Here is a 24,275-nt window from a genome sequence, read left to right on the forward strand (position 1 = left end):
AGAAAGGCCTTGTTTGTGGGATGTCTCATCAAAGGAATACAGAGATAAAGCGAAGAAAGCCAACAGTTTCCAGGAACTCTAAATTGTCTATAATTATTCCCGCGTGTGCATTGAAAAAATTCTAGCGTCCCTCAGCTCTCAGTACTGTCGAGTATTGCAAAATAATCAGAAAAGTCGGAAGTCGTGGGGCGGGAGCGGACGAAGTTTATACTTCAAAGAAGTTTGCTTTTGAAGCAATGAGAAGGATGAGGGGTGGAAATGTGTCTAATAAAACTGCATTTCTAAATCATAACAAGAAGCAATAGTGGCAATAACAGAGGCCAATTCCTCTTCATCTGGGTCCATTGACCCTGTTTGAAAATACTAGACACCACCTAAATGTATTACCGCAAATTGATATGATGAACTACCTATATATAAACGTAGAATGTCAAGTGTGGACACGATGTTAAATTAAATCGTATTGAACATTTAACATGGTGATAGTGTCACCACTTAACATTTAGCACTTTTATCATTTAACATGTTGTTGTTATATGTTAATCAGTGGAGACCGGCCTTTAGTTCTTATGCGATTTAAGTTTCCGTATGAATGTCATTCTTCATCTAAGGTTACGAGCATCGAAGAGAATTTCTTACGTTTGTAACCGCCGGTGGAAATGATTGTCAAATTTGATACATATTCGTGTTCTGTGAAAGAGACATGGCGCATTTTATGTATTGGTAAACATCGAATGCCAAAATTGTGTTGTTCAGAATATCGGTTGTTTTGGTATTGCCACGGAAGTAAATCGTAATGTGCTCTTTGTGATTTTATTGAGTGTCAGTTTTTGTGTTAATATTTGTACAGTTGAATCTTGATCATCATAGGCGTATACTCACATTTATGCCAAATGGTCAATGCCCGTCTTTGTGGACTCGAAATGCAGGGAAATGTTTCTCATTTTATGATTCTGAATGTGTTTGGCAGTATGGATATTGATATTACAAAGAGTTAAGGATGTTTGATTTCAATTAGAGCAGTCGTTATGGAGGAATTTCTCTTTCAAATGATGTGTCTATCTGTACCTTTAGGACTGGATGCCCGTGCTGCCAATATTTAATTAGACATCATTACACAATATGGTAAAAATGATATTACTGATGTTTAACGTTTATATTTTCATTCTTAGATGTTTGCCACTGTAATTAATAATTCCGAAAGGAAGTGTTAAGTTTTCTTTTTATGTAGAGGTTATGTTAATGAGAATTTCTAGTTGTATACAACTTAAGATTGTTCATTTTGGCTAACTTTGTATGTCTTTCTGTGGTAGGTATTTTACAGGCCTATCAGAAGTGTTGGTGGAACCACTTTAAAACAGACTGAGCAGGCTTTACACCACTTTCATCTTACATATTTCAGAATTTGGGGTACGAAGCTTCTCATGTTAGTATCCATTTTGGACCTTCTAATGTATTTTTTTATAGTGTGCAGCATGTTGCTCATTTGGATGTTGTACTCCAAGAAGTTCATGAAATATGCTCATATACCTGTTACACTTGTAAAAAGGAATATGTATTGTTTGTTATTGATTCCGTTATACAATTTTTTTAGTAGAAACTTATTTTTTGACTCATATACTCATGTGTTTGCTGTTCTTTAGCATTGTCTCTTTTTACTACTTATAATGGTTGTTCTGCAAATTGTTTATTTTGCTTCATGGCAGGTGATTATTTGTGAAGAAACTATGGATAAAAACAGAGCCTTTCAGATTCTGAAGGCAGTATGTGACAAATTTATAAAAGAGCCTTCAAATGAGCACTGCAATCAGCTTGTTACAGAACTTCATAAAATACCCTCAGAACTACTGCAGGAACTACAGACATATGTGTTGTTTCCATTGGAATTACATCTAAGAAGGACTGATCTTTCGTAAGTTATTATTTAATAATTTGTACTAACTTGGCACAGTGTCATTTTGGTATGATTATTGCTAGAAATGAGAATGTTTGTTAGTTGCATTTCTTTGTTGTATATACTCTTGTGTGTCAACTGTCATTCTTTATCAGCTATGTGCATTATTGTAGCATTGCATTAATGAAGTAAGGAGTACAAGCTTTGATGAGAAGAAAAATATGTACAAGAAAGATATGCAGTTATTTATGAACAATATGAATCATTCAGCAGAACTTTAACGTACTGTAAAGACCATAATTTAAGTGCATTTTATTACATTACATGATTGTTCATAATTGACTGAACTGTTTACAAAAGTATATTGCCATGCCATATATGCCACACTAGGCAGATTAGTAACTTTTACTTGATTGGTTTAGGTTGACTGTAGATGGAGTTTGGCAATCCTGGAGGAGGAAGAGGATGATGAGATAGGTGCCATCTTCATAGAACCTCCTGACTCAAATTTTGAGTTAGACAGGGACTCAGTGGACAAAGATTGTGGTGGGCTGTTAAACAATCTTGGATCCTCCAGCATGTACAGGCAGGAGCAGAAGTAGTATTTAGGAGCAAGGAATGCCTATGGGATGATTCATAATTTCTTCTTCATTCTACTGATTCATTAAGCACTCACAGCTCTCAAGTGACCTTTGCATTTCATAAGAAGACATACCATGACTGGGAAGGAGAAGAACTCAAAGAAACAAGCCCAATATTCTCCTGTAATGCCTGCACAAATGTATCTCAGTTTGACTTGTTTGAATTGTTTTGGACAAGGAACTTTTATATTTTTTGATAAGAGAGGTTTCTGATTATACTCTATTCAAAAACTGTGCTTATCCAAAGATATCAGTGGATGAAATGGTTCATTGGTATCCTTATTCTGTCTTGATACAATCCGCTTCTGAGTAGGAGCTACTGTGATTCAGGTGCTGGATTACTGTGCATTGAGAAGATACCATTTCAAAATCATGATGAGGTTTTTGCACACATGAGATAATACAAAGATAAAGAGGAACAAAAGAAAATTGGTGTCTCTTGTCCATGTGCCTTTGGAAAATTAACCAGTACATGGGTGAAATTGACCGAATAGACGAAAACACTGTAATATTTATAGAATACACTTCTGAGAGAAAAAGTGGTGGTCGCATATATTTACATTGTTGATAGATGTGTCACATTCACAATGCTTCTGGGTCCTGTACCGGGAAACGGGGAATGATCTGCCCCAGCTGCAATTTAGAAGACATACTGTATAGTGCTACATGACATTGAACTCAATGCTACCAAGAGGACCAGGTCATTGTGGAAGCTCCTCAGGATCCATCCGCATCAGGGAAGATATCACATATGATGGGACAAACCATCTGGTGGCCATGGTTCCTGATAAGAAATGGAAACGTTGTGCTGCAGAAACCTGTGAAGGTTGTTCCCATACCATCTATCTGTGCAATACCACACCAAATAGGGCAGTTGTGGTAAACAAATTAAAGAGGGAGAATTCAGTGTTATAATGGCTATTTCTAGCCGAGTGCAGCCCTTGTAAGGCAGACCTTTCGATGAGGGTGGGCGGCATCTGCCATTTGTAGGTAACTGCGTCTTATTGTGGTGGAGGATAGTGTTATGTGTGGTGTGTGAGTTGCAGGGATGTTGAGGACAACACAAACACCCAGCCCCCAGGCCATTGGAATTAACCAATCAAGGTTAAAATCCCTGACCCGGCCAGGAATCAAACCCGGGACCCTCTGAACCGAAGGCCAGCACGCTGACCATTCAGCCAACGAGTCGGACAAGCGTTGTAATTTGTTTCACATATTTATATTGTGTAATCCAAATTGGGTCAGTCAACATCCCAATCCTGACAGACAAGATAGTCAATGAAAGAGGAAGACATAGCCCTCCTTAGTTTTAGTGAAACAAAATGGAGAGGAAGAGAGGAAAGAAAACTGAAGGAAGGGCAAAGGCTGCTTTACAGTGGAGGAAAGGATACAGTAAACAGAGTAGCAATCATTAATAAGGATGGCCTAGAATATGTGGAGAAGGAGAAGAAGTTCAGTGACAGAATGTCATAGCAAGGATACTGTTTCAGACAAGAATACGTGATCTATTCCAAGTATGTGCTCCACAAACTGGAAGTAAAGAGAATACAGAAAATTTTTTGAAGAAGCGGAGAAAAACAATAGAAGACAAGGAAGTAATTATAATGGTAGATCTGAATGCACAAGTAGGAAGAGAAGAGATTCTGGGGCCATATAGATATGGTAACAAGAATCAAGAAGGGGATATGTTAATGTACTTCTGCCAGAGGAACCAACTATTAATAGGAAACAGATGGTTCAGGAAGAAAAATAGCCAGGTTACCAGGTATGGATGGGGAGATAGAACGAAAACGTTGATTGATTACATATTAGTGGAAAAAGGAAATCAGAAGGACCTTATGGATGTTACAGCTGTGCCTGAGGAAGACTTTGGGGGTTACCATAGAGTAGTGATAGCAAAATTGAAAGTAGGCAAGGTCTCAAAACTACAAGGAAAAAGAGAAAAAAAACAAGTACGGTTTGGAGATTGAAGGGAAAGGAGGTTCAGGAAGAGTTCAGGAAAGAATTGCAAAAGCTGATACCAAGGACAGATATTAGTCATGTGGAACAGGAATGGAATAATTTTAAGAGTGCATTTGTAAGGTGTGCAGAGAAAATATATGATAGAACATCAGGAATGGTAAGAGAGAGACAACATGCAGGAATGATTGAGTGAAAGATAAAGTAAAGGAGAAAGAAGATAACTTGGAAAGAATGGAAAACATTAAAGGCTGAAGAGAGTAGAGCCAGATAAATGGAAGCAAAAAGAGTTTGCCAAAAAGTAGTAGCCAAAGAAAAGTTGGGAAACTTTCACCCAGGAAGTAAAGGAAGATTTGAACTGTGGGAAAAAAAATCATTATTTGAAATTATAAGAAATTGTAGGAATGAAATGATGAACACAGAATTTTTGAAGAATAAAGGAGTAATACTGACAAAAGCAGAAGAGATAATGAACATATGGAAAGAATATTTCAGTGAACAGCAGAGCGTGAGAAACCAGACGTGGAGACGTTATCCTGGAATAGAAGTAAGAGAGAGGGAATCAGACATTACAATGACAGATGTGGAGTGGGCAGTTAAAAAGAAGATAGAAAAAGCTATGGGAATAGATGAAGTAGCCATAGAAATGATAAAGGCTGCAGAACCAGTGGGACTCCAGTGGACTTAAATAACACTCATGTGTGTGTGGAGGGAGAAGAAAATGCCCGAGGATTTGGAAAATGGGATTATAATACCAATATTTGAGAATGGAGATAAGAAGATGTGCAGTAACTATTGAGGAATCACCATTCTCTCCCATGTTGCCACGATAATGGAAAGGATCAGAGAAAAGGTGGAAAGTCAGTTACAAGGGGAACAATTTGGATTTGGAAGTAGAAGGTCAGCAGTACAAACCATTTTCAATCTGACAGATTGTGGAAAAGAGCTGGGAATATGGGAGGGATATAGTAATGACTTTATAGACTTAGCCTACACAGGAAGTAACAGGTAAGACAGGTTGAAACACACCTTGAAACCTTTTTGACACTGTCGTATTTTAAGAAGACAACAGCCTCCAGATGTAATTGCAAGTCTCTGAAATAATGGGGCGAATCTCTCATATAGATCAATAGGAAGTCGCTCAAGTACCGTACATTTTGTTTGGAGCGGGCAGCCCTGACGGTCCAGGTATGCAGGGCCAGTGATAAGCAGATCTGCACACACTAGTCATCTGCGGGGAGTTTTACTTCTTCCAGCGATAACATGACAGTTTTTTTTTTTAAAGAAAGCAAGACGGTGAAAATGAGTTCCTCGGAGGATGATATTGTTACGTGCCAGACCTGTAGTGGCCCTTTTTGGTGCTTCCTGGAAGGGACTAGTGATGGTGTCTTCCTGATATTCCTGTAGCTGATTGTTATGCTGAATTCTGTAGGTGACTCCCTCTTCTCTTATGGGTCCCAGTATTCTCCTCATGATCTTCCTTTCCTTGAGTTCTAGTTTCCTGAGAAGGCCTTTCCTAGTCATCACGAGACACTTGGAGGCATTATAGTGCCTGAGTTTGAGGTTCTTGGAGAAGTACTTTGATGCGTAGATGCTTCTGCAGGAGTGGTAGGCTTTCTCCAACTTTGTGCACCTGGTGTCTATGGCTAGGTTCTCACTCTGGTTTGCTGAGATCCACTCTCCTAGGTACTTGACCGCTGGGATCTTTCTGATGGGGGTATCTTGTAGTGGTATTGTGAAGGGTCTTCTTTGCTATTGGTCATGAATTCATTCTTCCTGATGTTGATCTTCAAGCCAGCCCTATCCGCTACAAAGCGAAGACTCTCTGGAAATCTACTAAGGCCACTATCCAGGGATGTCCCCTTTAAGTCTTATAGGTGAGGATGGTCTTGAGATTTTGTATCTGCTCTGGGCAAGATCCATTGGCCCAGAAGCCAGCCTGATATTCACCTAATGGAGAGTGTAGTTGGCTGGTGACTCTAGCTAACAGGGCTGCAGAAAGAATCTTGTAAGTGACCTGTAATTATTTAGGTCTGTCTTGCATCCGTTCTTGTGGAGTGGATTTATCACAGCTGACATCCATCCTTCTGATCTTGTAAGATCAAGTGGATGCTCTGGAGGGACTGTTCCTCTACATATTTCCATATCTTTGCCCTTATACCGTCTTCACTTGAGGCCCTGTTATTTTTTAGGTTCTTGATTATAACTTCTATTTCTTTCCTGTCGGGTGGTTGAGAATCAGGATTCCTGGTTGAAGGCTCATGGAAGATTAGTCTTTCACTAAGTTCTTCTGTGTTGAGGAGCTTCTGGAAATAATCTGCAAGATTATTGGTGTAGTCCCTGTTGTTCAGTTGAATCTTCCCGTCCTGCCTACGAAGAAGTAAGGTAGGGGCAGTGTACTGGGCCGAATGTTTCTTGAGCCCCTTGTACAGATCCCTCGAGTTGATTCTCAGGAAGTCTTTCTCTGCTTGTTGAAGCAGGGTTCGTAGGTAATTCCTCTTGACTCTGCGTGCAGTGTTTGCTGTTGCCTTTCTTTGCGTGATGAAGGCCTCATGGTTGGCTTCATTCTTGTGCTGGTTCCACGTGATCCAGGCTCTATGCCTTTCCCCTATGACCTGGTCGCACTCTGTTGTCCACCAAGTGTGCTTGCCTTTGTTGGACATAGTGGGGATAGTTTCGTCGGCGGCATCCAGGAGATCTTTCTGTAGGGCTGCCCAACCCTCTTTCTGTGTATTCTTCGTGAGTGTATCCTGAAAGGCGCAGTTCTCATCATGTAGCTGCAGAGTGTTGAACCTGGGTATTTTAGAGCTCCTTGGGGGTTTTGCTGTTCATCTCAAGGGTAGAAAATTGGCCTTGACAAGTGAAAGGTAATGATCGGAATCTATGTTTACTCCTCGCAATACCTTGATGTTTAGTATCTCTCTATTATATTTTTTGTCTGTAGCCACATGATCAATCTGAAATTCGCTTAACAGATGGTTTGGGCTCTTTCAGGTCTTGGCCCTCCTAGGGATGCGTTTGAAGACTGTTCATTTGAAGACCAAGTTGTACTTATCACAGAGTTGTATGAGACGCTCTCCATTCCTGTTTGTTTGTTTGTTTGTTCTCTTGAGCGCTGGGTAAAGGCCTACTGTCCTTTGGTATTTTAGTTCCTTGCCAACTTGCGTATTAAAGTCACCCGTGAGTATGGTGGAATGATGAGATCGAATCTTGTCTAGTAATTCTTGTAGGGAGTTCCAGAAGTGCTCAACCGTATCCAGGTCTTTCTGTTTGGTATCGTTTGTGGGGTGCATGGAAGGTCGCTGTGGTGTATGCTCTGTTACAAAATCGGAATGACAGTGAGGAAGTTCTTCCGTCAGACGAAGTGAAATCTAAAATGTGATCGACCATGCTGCAATGTACTGAAAAACTTGTACCTAGGTGTGAGACTGTACTCAGCAATCTTTCACGTGGTTTGTCCTTGTAGATCCTATTATCTTCTGACTCAATGGCATCGTCATCTGGAAAACGGGTGTCTTGGAGCGCTGCTATCTTGATCTTGTATTTGCCTAGCATGTGAAACGTCTGTTTTAGCTTACCCACTTTAAGAAGGGAGTTGATGTTTACGGTAGCTATCTAGGCAAAGCTTCTTTTCTTTTTCATTAGTTTGTGTGGAGTTTGTAATGGTGAAATGCATGAAAGTGCAGGTTCCTCTGAATCTGATGACCTGCTTGTCCCATCCTGAATGGGGGTGGATTGATTAAACCTGGGGTATTTTTCCTGTTAGAGGTTTTCCCCATGCTTCAAATTTTACGAGAATTGTAGAGGGGTGGTTACCTAAAAGATAACAAAGGTTTAACTTAAAGCCCTTGGTATGGATTGGCTCACCAACCCAGCTTCCCGCTGGGATTCGTTACCCAACCTTCCACTGGTTTGCTCAGCTTGACAGGGGCATCTAGGTTATGTGCTGAATTTGGAGTGAAAGAGACTGGTTGAGTTCGCTTGCTGAACTCCCATTTGCTAGAGTTACCAGGACTCCTCCCAGGTTGATTCCACTATTAATAATAAATGGGGGGTGTTTTGGCCTCGAGACTACTCAGAATTTTTCAACCAAGTTGCTGTTAAATTGTCACGTTATTCCACCCACTCAGTGCAATATGCTAACATACAGCAGAGTTAACTTTACTTGTTCATTAAAAAAAGCATTGTGCATAGAGGTAGCTCTCTCATTGAAGTTTAAAAGCTGGTGGAATTGATTAGATTTCTGGGGATTCACTGAAGGCAATGAATTGGGAATAGTACCATGTATTGATGGAGTGGAAATACCTCATGGGGATCACTATGTACCTAGGTGTTAATATAAGGAAAGGCTTTCATTGGGGTAATCACATTAACGAGGTTGTTAAATAAGGGTTACAGAGCTCTTCATATGGTTATGAGGGTATTTAGGGGTTATAGTAAGGATGCGAAGGATAAGGTGTATCGGTCACTGGTAAGACCTCAATTAGAGTATAGTTTTAGTGTATGGGACCCTCACCAGGATTACTCTAGCTCCATGGCTAAATGGTTAGCATGCTGACCTTTGGTCCAGAGGGTCCCGGGTTCAATTCCTGGCAGGGTCGGGGATTTTAACCTTCATTGGTTAATTCCACTGGCTCGGGGGCTGGGTGTTTGTGCTGTCTCCAACATCCCTGCAACTCACACACCACACATAACACTATCCTCCACCACAATAACACACAGTTACCTACTCATGGCAGATGCCGCCCACCCTCATCAGAGGGTCTGCTTTACACGGGCTGCACCCGGCTAGAAATAGCCACACAAAATTGTATATATTACCAGGATTACTTTATTTGAGAACTCGAACAGATCCAAAGGATTGCAGCATGATTTTTTCTGGATGAATTCCATTGAAAAAGTAGCATTACAAAAATGTTGCAAATTCTGGACTGGGAAGACCTGGGAGTAAGGAGACAAGCTGGTCTTGGAAAGACTTTCATTGGGTTAATCATATTAATGAGGTTGTTAATAAAGGATTTTTGAGTGTATTTAGGGGTTATAGTAAGGATGTGAAGGAGAAAGATCATATGGGATGACATTTGCAGGTGAATAAACTTGAATGGAGCTTTAGGAAGTAGAATATGAAACTGAAATATAAAGTTGGAATTCCAGGGGATAAATTGGAGTAAATATTTGTTCATAGGAAGGGGAATAAGGAATTAGAATAATTTACCAAGGGAGATGTTTGATAAATTTCCAACTTCTTTGAAATCATTTAAGGAAAGACTAGGTAAACAACGGATGATGAATCTGCCACCTGGGCAAATGCCTTAGATGCAGATCAGTGGTGATTGATGTTATGTTGATGGTGATGAGTAATATTATATGAATACAACCTAGAAAATCTACCTGATTCTTCTTCTTGTTGAATACTATGCTTTAGCAGTATTTTCACATGACTTATGGCAGTAACCTTTTCAGTTTGTAATTTTGTTTCAGTAAAGAAGCTAAGACGCACATCACAGATACTCTGAAAGAGCTCATTCATTGCACTCAGATTGAGGAATTGTCTCTATTCCTCCGGCTCTATGGTCTGCTCTTCTCACAAATTTTTGATGGGTCACGTGTAAATATGGGTAAGTATATTTTTTATGCATCTGTTCTAGAGGGAAATGTGACTGCTCTGATTTTTCAGGAAGTGCTGTGCAAGGAATGTTCAGGTATAGACCACACTTATGGCCAGTTTCTGGAATGACAGTTATCTGTAGATGCGTAGTTATCAGTGACTTAACATACTGATATGTTTAAAACGAGTTTCCGAAACAACAGTTATCGGCTTCTTCACAGTTATCTGCGCAACGACTGGTCACTGCAGCTAGTGCTGTAGTTACCTCTATGTTAGAACTGATTCCAACATATACCGCTATGAGGCGCCACTCGTACAAAGTCTTATATTAGTTTTGTAAACATTAATACGTGATAATGAACTGGTTATAATATATTTACAGTCATTCATTGTAGTTTTAACGTGCTTGGGTGTGTTGGAGTCTACATTATTTTGGTCAGTACATTTACTTCCACGTTATCACTGGCTTTTAGTCACCGATTCCACTTAAATGGTGTCATCTGTCCACTGTCATCTGTTTAGGTTATAGTCTTCTCGTATCTTGCAATACGGGAAATGAATCGTCAAATAAAATAGAAGAATCAAATGGATTTTCATCAGGCTCAAGTTGATCTTTCTTTGTTCAGTAGAATTAATGTTAAGATCTCTTTCGTCAGGCTTTGATTCATGTGTCGCACCAATAGTTAGTTAACGCCCGGTCTGAAATTACGGAATATTTACATTTGTATTAAATAATAAATATCATAGGTACCGGTATGCATTTAATATAAGCCTGCTGAATAATAAACATAGATTTTTCATTGCTTTTTTAATGTTATTGTACTCTTTAACCGGTGACGTGTGGTCTCATAGACTCCCAGTAAACATAAATCATCTGGACTTAATTAAAAATCTTGCAGAGAGCTGTAGGTTATGTCATCTTATCTGTGTCAATACACTTCACACCCTAGGTCGGGGTTAGCTCGCTAGGGTCGATTGAAATTCTCAAGTGGACTTCACGTTAGCAGTTATGAGAGTATTTTTGTAATGCATGTTGCGTGCTCAGTGTAAGTAAAACGTCAAATTACTAGTCCGTTGCAGTTATTATGAACTACAAATTCTCAGTTCGAGGAGTACATTAGGGAACTACAGTACTGATGAAAAATTGAGTGATATGGCTATTTTCTTTTGGCTGTTGGAGATCGCAGATTGTAATGCTTTCGTGTTGTCCAAGTTGTGCCATGAAAGCCCGGAGAAAAATGGAGTTCTTGAAGGGTTTGGCATCTGATCAGGTGAAATTACATGTCAAAGAAGAATGATCAATGAGTGAGTTCCCAGAGAGATACGAACGGGAATAAGCAACATTTTGTACGTAAAACTCAGCGTCGAGATACGGAAGAAAAACTGAAGAAACGGCAATCTTACTGTACATATCCAGCATCCTTGAAGAGAAAAACGGCATATGCATGTTTTAAGTAGGAGTTTTCGGTTTGTTTGCAATCTACAAAAAAAAAAAAAATCTGCAACAGTTGCAGCGGGAACAAATGGATATTGCACCATCAGTGTAGAACTTCAGTGCCGGAATGATAGGTTCCAAAGTGTGCTGCATGTTTTCATTTATGGATTTTTTCGTTTACGCTTGTTGTGCTCTGGATCAGTGAAAAGCGATCTGTTTGGAAATTGCTGTGTATTTTTATAATTTTACTGACGACAACGATCAAGGTGCAATTTAGATGATGACTGCGTACTGTGAATAAGAATGGGAAATATATATAATGTTTGCATTATTTGATCGTACATACTGTATATTCATATTATGAGAGATTATTACATGCTGATCAGATTGATTGAGATGACTGTGTACATATTTGCTAACCATTTTTCATTGTAGAAAACTTCTGCTAGTAAAAGTAACTAGATATTACCAAAATAACCCTAAAATCATTTGCGTAGAGACATCTATTGGAGGACGACAGATACTAAACATGACGATAACTGCTCTGTTTATTACCAGGGCTTATAAATCTGGATTTAAGTTTCCGGAAACTCGTTAAAGTTAACAGTGCAGTTAAAGTTACAAGTGCATTTAGGTAACTCACAGGTAACTGTGGTGTACCAGAAACCGGCCATTAAACTGCTCATTTTCATATCACAACACCCAAGGTGCACTCCATGTGAGGGCTGAGAAGCTGAAGTTGAGTGGTTTGATCTTCAGCCATAGCAACTTGTACTGGCTTTTCCAAACTTACTTTAGGCAAATACAGGACTGCTACCTTAAGCCCCTTAGCATGGGAGCATTCTCTCTGCGCATCACTCGTTGGTGGAGGAGGAGGAGGCCATTATTCACTGCAAGTTAGGCGTGTAAAATTTGTGGTACTGGAACTGCTGTAACTCAATAGTTTTTGTACGTATGCACACACAATATAATGCACTATTTATACAGCCAGGTGCATTTGTACCATGTGAGCAAATTTACATTCCCCCCCTGCAATGCACAGGCACTTGTCATGGAAGCACATTGCTTAACATCATGTTCATGCATCTGCTATTGCTTTCACTTTCTTTGTTACTTTCCCCCACAACAAGTCACTTATTGATGAACTATCACTGGAATCCAGAGCACTATCACTAACTCGTTGGTTCTGTTGTTCATAAGAAAAGAAAGCTATACAATACCGCTTCCGGCCATGGTGAGTTGTCACAGTGCTAAAACTGATAACTTCCAAGTTGATCAAAGGGAAGGAAAGGACCAATAAGGTCAATATGTACACCAAAAGGAAGAGGAAACAATACACTATCCTTGCCTTAGTTCACAATCCTGAGAATGCAGAGGCTGCATGTTTCGTACGAGTACAGCAGTCCATAGGTTTGTTCCAACAAGCAGTTTGCGTACGGTTTGGTATCGATTCATGAACTGATGTAAGCGCATGCGCGAGCTATGTACTCGTTGGGAACCGTTGCTAAACAACAGTCTGTTGGAACGGTTCGTGAACGGTCAAGAAAAACTACAATGCGCATGCGTTCACAATTACGTGGGAGATTCCTGTTTGAGGATAAATAAACAGCTGTTCTTGTTCATCTCTGCTAAACATCTTGTTAGGCCTACTCAGTGGAAGGTAATTGGCAATAAAATGACTCAATTAATAAAATTATAGACTAATGGACCTGTTTCTAAAATAAGAATTACTTTATTCCAGAATTACGTGAATTTATAATTCTACCACGAGTACTGGCAGCGTAAAAACCGATAATGTAGACGGTTCTCTTCAGAGGATAACCACTGTCACCTAAAAGAAAACACTGATCACATTTTTTTGTTCTAAATTATTGCCAAGAGGTGAACTTCTAAACACTCTGCTAGTGGGCAACGCGTCCGCCGGTCACCCGGCGGCCCCGGGATCGATTTCCAGCCGGGTCAGGATTTTTAATTGTAATGACATCCTTTGTGGCGTCCTTAATCTTCCTTTCCTCACACACAACACTCCACACTACCACAATTCCAATTACACGCAGGTTCATACAATATGGTGCCAGTAGGGGCAAAAGATCCACACGGGTCGACCCCCGAACAAATAGCATTAAAAAATACTCAGAAACACATCCAAAAAATTTCGCCTGTGGTCACAAACAGCTTGCATTCATTAATAAGAGTGGTTTACTATGAAGACATGTTATGATAAATAAAATATACCTGTATGGAATAGTGTCCTTTTCTATTTATGTAAGAGTCGGGATCATTTGCAGGCTTATCAATTTCAATATGACAGCCATCTATGTCACCAATGACACCTGGAAATCCACTTTCCCAATGTTGCTCAATATTTACTTTCTCACCTTCTGTAGGCCAATTGATCACTTGTGGAGATAAGTTGCTAATGAAGACAGTCAATCGTTTGACAATTTAGATAGCTCAAAGAAATGTCAAACCGATCTGCAACATCCCAGAAACTTGCAGTCTGATGCTCAATAAACCACAGGAAAAATTGAACCATTATTGGAAAAGCAACACTTAACGATTATTATTATTATTATTATTATTATTATTATTATTATTATTATTATTATTATTATTATTATTATTATTATTATTATTATTATTATTATTATTATTATTGCAGCAGCTGCAGACAAACCTGACTCAGTGCAGAAAGTTTTCCATATTGGCCAGACTGATGTTTGTACTGGTCACTTCCTTCATACCGTTCTGCAATATTTTCCATTATTTCCCTACTGACGCAAAAATGCTCCTTGAATGTTTCATTGTCATAGCGAGGTACTGTTTCTTCTATAGGCAGAGAGAGAGAGAAAGAGAGAATTTTGGTTACTAAATTATGAGTTACTCATACATGTAGTGAAAATGAATATCATTTAAACCTAATTGCAAACAAGTTAAAAAAAATTATAATAACTTGCCGAAATAATCTTCAGTTTTTGCTTTTGGGATCTTGTAATATATCCACCGAGCTTGATAGATTATTTATTTATTTAATATAGAATGTCCCAGTGAGCTAGTGATTCAAGGAACCGCCTTCAAAATCGTCATGCATCATTCTCGTTTTTATTTCGTGCCTCTTACTTTATTAGTGTGTAGTCAAATATGACTTTTTAACTGTATAACTTTTTAACCTTTACTGTATAATTGTATAACAACACCGTACTGCTATTTAATTGTATGTGTAACGTGTCGTCTGCTCGCGCCAGATGATACCGATCAGCTGTTCACACTTCACCAAGTGACAGCTATGGAGCAGAGTGCACAGCTCACACTTATTTTGGTGTACTGTGCATGTCTCTGACGAACCGTACTTGTTCTGGAGCACAAACTGCTTTGCCAGTCCGCAAACTGGTTCAGGAACGGTCCATAGTCTTTAAACGTAAGGAACTTCATCTTATTTGTCCGTATTGAACTGAGATCACAATTAATTAAAGTCTATCAGGTTCCACCTTTTCAATACTAATACAATGTTGTTGGATGATATTTACAACATTATTTATTCCAGTACATGTTTCGGTGCTCTATTATGTCACCATCATCAGCTGATTTAGAAAATGTGAAAAAAACTTGGCGATCTAAATATTAAACAAAATATTGTCATACTTAACTCATACATATACATATTTACATACAACAGAATATTTATTGGTTAAATCCTAAACATCTATTATGCTATATTAAATATCCCTAATATGTAACAAGAGAATTCTTGTAAGTCATGAATATAAAATTATTCTCATCTGGTTGATGAGTTGTCTTCAATTTCTTAATGTCTGTAATTCTATGCTCTCGTACTGTCTAATTAGAATGCACACTTAAAATTGAGGAATTAAAAATTGTATGCAGTCTATTTGATGTTAAAATGTTCATTTCATTTCATTTCCCGTTCTTGTTGGAACAAACCTCATATCTGCCAACATTTGGTCCATGCCATACCAGGCTCTCAGGTTAAATTTAAGTCTTGAGGTAGCAGTCTCATTATCAGCCCTTATAATCACTGTCACATATATCTGCTGATGCCAATCAGGCTGTTTATTAAAGCTTCACTTTGATTGCTTTCTTGTGCCAGGCTCCTCAGTTTCATTTATCCTATTCGACCTCCATTGGTCAACTCTTGTTCTTTTCTGACTCCGATGGTATTAGGTTCGTGAGGCTTAGGGAGTCTTTCATTTTCATGCCCTTCATGGCCCTTTCCTTTCTTTGGCCGATACCTTAATTTTTCATAGTGTGGAGACCCTTCAGTTTTTTTCACTCTGAAGAATGTGTCGCATACCTTGGACAGCATTTCGCACAAATCATTCCATTATAAACCAGCTCAACATCAGAATCAGATTATCATCATTATGTAAACAAAGAGTTTTACAATTCTTTGGATATGACGTGGAATGACAGCATAGAAAAATTGATCATTCTTGGAAATGTTCCTGGCAAGAGAGATCGTGGGCAAGTTCCCACTCAGTGGTTGAACATTATCATGAGTATAACTGGGTTGAATATCTTAGGTGCAGCACATCGGGCTGAGAACCGCGAGAGATGGAGACAACTGACCAATAGCCTCCCGGGAGATCACAATCCTCAGAATTGAGGGAATTATGAGATACAGTTGAACCTGACTTATACGTATATCAAAGGGAAGAGAAATATCTACTTGTAACTGAGAATTACTTAGAAATCAGACTTACACAATACACCACATATTTACTGAAAAACAAATGGAATAGACCTACATGTGTAAATCCTTGCAAATAATAAATACATTTACTGAAAAACCAATGGAATAGACCTGCATGGGTAAATCCTTGCAAATAATAAATACATTAAGACAGAAAATATTATTTTGAACTTGGTCCAGCCTTAAAGAAATTAGATAGTTTGGCTTGTTTCACTTTTCTTGCATTAAGAGTATAAACCTCCTTTTGCAAACTTAGTAAGGAATTCAAAGCATTTTCACTACAACTTTTCGCACTGATGTAACTCCTACACACATCGATTGCATTTAACACTTCACTCAGTTGAGGTGTTTCAAGATTCAAGTCGTTATTTCCATCTCCATCACTGTCACTATCGCTTGTAGCTGGTCGATCACCACTGCGTTGTTGACATACATCAGCAATAATGTCTTCATCCAGTAGTTCTCCACATACAGCCAGATTATCATCGAAATGCACAGAAGTATCGAATTCTACACCCTCTGGTAGCATTAGCTCATTGCCAGACAAAATTTCGTCCCCATAATCATCATTGGAGGCGGCCTCTTCTAGTAAGACACCAGCTTTGTGGAAACAGTTGCTGATTGTGGAGGATGACACCTGCTTCCAGGCAGTCGAAATAAAGTCCATAGCTTGTAGCAAATTAATGGAGAGAGGTTCATTTCCTGCATCACTCAAGTGTTATCAAATGTTGAACCAGCATTTTTCTATAATGCACTTTGAAATTTGCAATGATGCCCAAATCAAGCGGTTGTAGAACACTGGTACAGATAGGAGGGAAAAATTCCACTCGGACATTCTCCAGAACGATTTGAGGTGGATGTGTGCTGCACATCGATCCATAAGAAGAAGGATCTTCTTCTGTTTCTTTCATTTTAATGTCCAGTTTTTTCAACCACTGTTCCATTAGAAGCATAGTCATCCAAGAATTTCTGTTGGATTCATATTCCGTAGGTTTTTTTTTTTCGCACCCTTAAAACACCTCGGATTCTTCGATTTTCCTATCACAAGTGGAGGAAATTTATCAGATCCATCTGCATTGGTGGCGAGAAGTACTGTTACACAAATTTTACTTTTCTTCCCTCCATGGCATGAGTCACCTCTTTCCGCTAATGTTTTACTGGGAAGGAGATTGTAGAATAGACCGGTCTCATCACAATTGTAGATGTTTGGAGGCTGATAATCGCTTACGATACCCGGCAGAACCTCTTCTTTCCAGTGTTGCACCGCGATGTCGTCTATAGCTTTTGACTCGCCGCAAATTGTTCTCCCTGTGATTCCATGACGATCTTTAAATCCTTGCAACCATCCTGATGAAGCCTTGAAATCAGCAGTGATACTCATCTTTTTAGCTAAATCTATTGCCTTTGCCTTCAGCATGTCGCCACTAAGTGGTAGAGCTGCAGCCCACTTTTGCTGGAACCATGTGAAAAGTGCTTTCTCCAAATCTACATACCTTCCTTCTTGCTGACGACTGCGCTTTGCTGATTTTGAACCCAGTTTTAAGAACTCATCCAAAATAGCGTTTCTTTTACTGATGACTGTACATAGCGTTGTATAAGCAATCCCTAAGTCTGAAGCAATTTCAGTTTTTGTTTTGTGTGGATTAGCGCCCACTTCTCGTATAAATTTTACTTTTTCATCTAGGGTATAACTTTTCCTTTTTCTGTTCTCCATGGCTAATCAAAAGCAACTGAGTGACAAAACTACTGTTCAACAGTAAACACCACGTGCCGGCACCATGGACATTTTACTTCTCTGTTGTTTCCATGAAAGAAATTCTCATATTCAAACAAATTTACTGTATTTTCTTTTGTTTCCGCACCAAAACCGCTCACTTTCCTTGTAATGTAACTTAATCTTTGGCGGCATTGTGATTGTAAAAAACGACGAAGGTAGAGGAGGAGCGAGATAGAGAGCGAAGATGACTCGATCGGTTGGCCTTTGTTAAGCCGCCAATAAGTAAGTGTCAATCATGTCACTCGGCAAAACTCTTTGTGTTCTATTTCAACACCGAAACGAGACCGTTCTACTTCTGCTTTCGCCGACAAAGTGGAAACTTCGTAAATACAGTAGTTTCTTTTAAAAAAGCATGTGCTCATTACAATTACGTAAAACTCAGATATATTTCACTGACACTTAATACGTATAACAGTGGATTACGTATAAATGGATTATGTACACAAGGTTTAAATAACACGCCTTTAAATTACATTTTGCCGGTACCTAAAGGAAATTACGTACAAGTACGAATTACGCAGAATAGAGTTACGTATAAAGCAGGTTCAACTGTATTGTTAATAGAGGAGATTGCCTAGTGGTACTTCATCTTAAAACAACATTCACCATAACCACCGTCACTTGGATTGCTAACTTACATACCTTCTGTTAAATCCAGTATGAAATTTTGTACCATTGATTCCACAAAATACTGTACACATGTCAAATCCTCATGTGCGATAATTTTGGATGGTGAGTTTGAAACTTGGAGAAGCCAAGATATGTCAGCATCTTTTAACTAACTTGACTGATCAAGAAGCATAATACATTTAAGTTTGTGTGCCCCTGTTCTTTAATTAAATTTAATTAATTAATAATTCTAACAAGGTGTGGGAATAATGAAGTTGATAAGCCTCAGTTTTGGATGAGGTGGTTGCAAAAGAAGGCTGAATGACTGAAGTTCAAAGTATATTTACTGTATTTACTCGCATATCTGCCACACTTTTTATGCCAATTTTAAGGTCCCAAAATAGGGGGTTTGGCTATTTTGTGGAAAATTTTCAGAATTTTTTTTTAAGAGACCTGGGGACATACTGTAGCCTTTGAAACTATTATTAAAAAAGGTATTTGTATAATAACGAGTTGCCGTGCAATTGCCAATAAAGCTTTTGACTAGTACAACATTATAATGGGTTGAGGCCGGTACATCCACAGTCAAATTAAACATGGTAAATATTGCATGAATACACAGTTAAAATGAGCAAGGATTTCAATACAACTTCACTGAAGACTGTAATGTAATTTAATGGTCTATCGTTACCTATGAAGACGTCAGACTGGGAGCAGATAGTGATGCTGTCACTTTTTACATCACATGCTGTGGAAATGTTAATTGAAATTTTATAACATTCAGCCCATTGTGCTGAGACCAATTACTTGAAACAAATTACCATGTGCCTTCAAAACAATAGGCTAACTGTACTACATGCCGAGATAATACGAGGCATGTTTTTTAAGTAAGTAACGTTTTGATATTCCGCTGATGCAGTGCTGTGGTCGGCATTCTGTGCATGCGCGCTGTGTACCTGCATCTGTTAGCAAGGCTGAGATGCCCTTACGGCAATAGTCGCCCTTGTGTACGTTTGTTGGCAAGCATTTGAAATGGCCTCGCCGATCGAGAGTCCTGCCGACTGTGAAGTCTGGTCTGTTATTCGTTTTCTGAGTGCAAGAGGTTCGAAAGCTCTCGATATTCATCGTGAAAACTGTGCAGTTTATGGACCAAACATTGTGAGCGATGGAATGGTTAGAAATTGGGTTCGAGCATTTAAAAGTGGCTGCAAAGATGTGCATGATGAAGAACGGCATGGGCGACCTTCAGCCATTAATGAAGATTTGGTGACCGAGCAGTGAGAGAAAACAGATGCTTTACGATTACGTCGTTATCTGACGTGTTTCCTCAATTTTCTCGAAGTGTTCTTTATGAAATTATGAGTGAACGATTAAATTACTGAAAGGTGTGCTCACGCTAGGTACCAAAAATGTTGACAGAGGAGCACAAAAGCAAACGTTTCGGCAGTGCCTTAACTTTCCTGGAGCGTTACCATGAGGAAGGTGATGACTTTTTGAGTCAAATTGTAACAGGGGATGAAACCTGGGTGGCCTACATTACACCTAATTCAAAACAGCAGTCTATGGAATGGCGACATTCAACTTCACCCAAGAAAGTGAAGTTTAAGCAAACAATGTTTGCCCGGAAAATAATGTGTACCGTGTTTTGGGACAGAAAGGGGGTGTTACTGGTGGACTTTTTGCCCCGCGGTGAGACAATCAATTCAGCAAAGTATTGTGAGACCTTAAAGAGATTGCGCCACTCAGTTCAGAACAAAAGGCGTGGCATGTTCAGTAAGGGTGTCCTTTTGCTTCATGACAATGCCCGCCCACATGTGGCTCTTCGAACCCAAGACCTCATCACATCATTTCGCTGGGAACAACTCGATCACCCTCCATACAGTCCCGATCTTGCGCCCAGTGATTACCACTTGTTCCTGCACTTGAAGAAACATATGGCCGGCAAACGCCACAAAGACGATGATGGTGTCAAGATGACCATGTTGCAGTGGCTGACAAATCAGGCGGCCAACTTCTATGAGGATGGTATGCAAAAGCTCGTTGTACAATATGACAAGTGCCTCAATATTGGTGGGGATTATGTTGAAAAGTAGAGTAATGTACAGGCTTTCATATAAAAATAAAATTTTAAAAAATCTCTGTTTTTCATTTATTTCAAAATGGTACTTAATTAAAAAACATGCCTCGTAGTTGAAACTTAAAAAACATTACCCAGGGGACATGTTCAAAGGACGATGTGTTATGACCACCTTACTTGCACATCATCATGACAAAAGGCGAGTGTAATTAATTGAATCATAGATTTATTTTCTAAACGACAAATCTGACGTCAAATTTGTAGTCAGCCTGATAAGCTAGTAGGAGATATGTGCACTGTGTTCCTGCGTCAGCTTGTTTGTGTGCCAGCCTTGCAATTCATCCTTTGCTTTCCTGCACGTTGTCAAGCTTGATCGAATCCCCATGCTGAGATTGCAGTGCGTCGTGCATTTATGATCGTCACATGTTACTGATATGGCGTTGTCACTTGAACACAGAAGCAGTTAGTAACATAGTAATGCATACCATTGCATGTTATAAATCTAATTCTGTATTGACGGTTATCACTTTACAAATAAAAAAGTCTTATACTGACCTCCTTTTCAATACAAAAAACTATCTATATTAGATGGGATGTCTAAACATATTTCAGCCTATCTAAAGGCCATCTTCAGTAGAAGCTAAAATATTACATATATATGCAAACACATAAAAACACTGAAATATGTGTGGAATTAAAAGACAATGATCATAATTAACATATAAAAAACATGTGAATGTTGAGGTAGAAAAATCCTCTCTTCTAAAAACTCTTTTGTTTAACATAAAACTTGCTAAACATTTTAAAAGTGGAAATCTGTTTTGGGCGACGTAGTGAGACCGTCAATAAGGGGATAATGAGTGCACATCATCTGCAATGGAAGAAAAGAAAAGAAGGAATGAATGGGTGAAACAAGAAAAAAATATATATATCACATGAAAAGGAAAGAAAAGGATATAGGCTCAATCAAACTTACTCGTTAGAAGGCTGTCGTCTCATGTCTCGCTAAACATGTGTGTAGCTAGCAGCGGGTCAGTGCTGATTTGGTTGGGAGGGGAAGCGAAAGAGGGAAGGAGGAGGGGTAAGGTACGGGAGGGAGATATTGAGGGAAGGGCAGGTCTAGTTCAGGAATGTCGACAGTGAAACTTGTTTTTATTAACAAACTGTAGGCAGATGATTGGAACAAAAGTTTCCAGCGAAACGTTCCTCTTCTCATTGATTTCATTTAAGTTGTGTGAGGAATTGTTGTATTGGTCAATATCAATATAAATATTCTCAAGTATATTGAGTAAGGGACCTTTCTTTTCATAATGTAAAATCTTTTAATTGTGGACAGTTGTTGTATATTTATGATTTAGTTCCTTACAATATAATTATTCAATTAATGTCGTAATGGTCCACCTTTCAATACTGTAATGTGCAATATTCTAAATTACATTAACTAGGGACTAGTTTTGGCCAGGGCTGGCCATCTTCAGCCTTAATGTAACACATCTAATAACTAAACAAATGTACATACACACATTTGACATAAAACAAATGAAACAAATATCGGCCTATACAAATCGACATTAAAAACAGGGATGAAATTATGAGTAAATTTGAAAATAACTAGGTTCTAAATTCTTGCATCTTGAGAATGCTCATCATCGAGACTCTTTCATGCATTAATATTCACAGAACTGTTAGTTCTAATACTGCTAATCATTACTAAATCAATTGTATACGGGAACTGGTAAATGTTGATCCCGTAGTCAGTCACCAAATCCACTTGAGTGGTGTTAGCCGTATGCAAGTCATTCGACACCGCTGTAAATGTCCACCAGCTGATGCAGAACTGCTAGATGGTGTTTTTAACATCAATCAACCTAATAAAATGAGATGCTCTTGTGGTGCTTGTTAAATCATGCTGAAATGTTGTTAGACATTGTCAGGACGGCACATGAAGATGTGGTTAAAACAGATACGTTGTGTCTGGTATAAAATTTGCAAACATAGTCTGCATAAATAAATTTTATTCTTAGACTTCTAAAGGGATGTGAGCACAAGACATGCAAGATTCTTAATTAAACAGAAGTGATACTTCTCACTGTCACCAATGTGAAGCATTAGTAGATCTATATTCTTTTTACAAGTTTTGTTTGAAACGTACAAAGGAACAAGGGTAAACTTTTTATTATCTTCTTTCTTTCCTATGCAAACCCAGCTGTTTACATCGTACTGAGCACCAAATACATTTACAGAGATCTCTTTTTGATCTTAAATTTTTTGAATTCCATCGGGATTGGTATATGTTTTAAATTCAAAATTAAATTATAATGTGGATAAGAAGAAATGCGACTCACATGATGTTTAGCTGGAACTAAGCCAGCAACCACACTCCATGCAAAGCAAGCATCATGTGTGTTCTGCAAATTAATAACTGCCTTCTTGTTTCTAATTGCTGAAGGCAATGTTAGACTACTCTGCGATTTCCCCATGTGAAAACCAACATATTTATTAATGTTTATCCTTAATTCACAAATTCGTAACAGAGACCGACCCAAATCAGGAGCATCAAAATCTCAATTTTTTCAAAATTAGTGTAGTTACATAATCATTGTACCAATGTTTTATATTCATACATTCATTAATTTCTGCGTTCCTAGTATGAAAACAATTGTTAGCGATTTCATCACAAAGAACATGTGTGCACAGAACAGTATTTAGTTTCAATGCTTGTGTATTAAGCGCTTTCCTCACTTTCATTAAACCAAACAAAAGATTTATCTTCAAAATCTTCGGGAAGTAAGAATTCATTTTAACATTTACTACCGCCAGTGTGTACACTCTACAACTAAAGGCTTCCTCAATTTGCTTACATTGTAAAACAGACATATCTTCTGTCTGAAGAGTTAGCCAATTAACACTGCGAGCGTGTAAATAAATTTCTAAAATCTGATCACACAATTCCTCTCGTTTAGATTTTCAATCAGCTCTAGCTGAGCAGCAGCTTGTCGCTCCTCGCTAGGTTCAAACTTATTAAAAATTAATAGAGATCCATTTACCTCTCTCATAAAATCACAAATGTGTTCAAACTCTCTATCAAAATGAGCTTGCATCCTTCCCTCATATTCATCCGTCTAATGTCTAATTTTCTACATTTGTTCGAAGGAAACTCTATGACTAAAATAAGTTACAAATGACATTCTGGTGCTAAATTTTTCTACATTCTCTAAACAACTCTACCATTTGCTGTAGCAATGACTTATGAAGAATGTACAATCAGTCATCGCACAGTATAACCATCGAGCTAACTCACTCCCTACGACATTTAGTGAACAGTAAACAGCTTTGCTTGGAAACTCGTCCTGAAGTTTACCTATCCATGCATTCCAGTAATAAGAAATTTTAGTCGACTCTTGTGAGGAAAAGGCAATTATGTACAGTTCATCTAATATGTTGTAACCAATAAACAGTAAAAAATGTTCATTAATCGAAAAACTTGGATAACAGAAATCTCACTAGAGCAGCTGTTACCTCCTGCTGGTTTTCATAAGCTCTACTAAGGTTAGTCACATACAC

General features: G+C 38.6%; 1 protein-coding gene across 2 annotated transcripts in view; it reads left to right on the forward strand.

Annotated features, from left to right (window-relative positions):
* The first annotated feature begins 735 nt into the window (after window positions 1-735).
* The window catches only part of Tti1 (Telo2 interacting protein 1), a 160,561-nt gene continuing 137,021 nt past the window's right edge, over window positions 736-24,275 (forward strand). The window contains exons 1-3 of one of the 2 annotated variants that reach the window (XM_068228387.1): window positions 736-1,125; window positions 1,707-1,912; window positions 9,976-10,112. In XM_068228387.1, the coding sequence (XP_068084488.1) occupies window positions 1,123-1,125; window positions 1,707-1,912; window positions 9,976-10,112 (346 nt within the window). In that variant the 5' untranslated portion in view covers window positions 736-1,122. Of the gene's footprint in view, window positions 1,126-1,706; window positions 1,913-9,975; window positions 10,113-24,275 lie in introns of those variants that run through there. The other variant, XM_068228392.1, reaches the window with a different exon arrangement.

This window comes from Anabrus simplex, chromosome 1 (genome assembly GCF_040414725.1).
Source record: "Anabrus simplex isolate iqAnaSimp1 chromosome 1, ASM4041472v1, whole genome shotgun sequence".
NCBI lineage: Eukaryota > Metazoa > Arthropoda > Insecta > Orthoptera > Tettigoniidae > Anabrus > Anabrus simplex.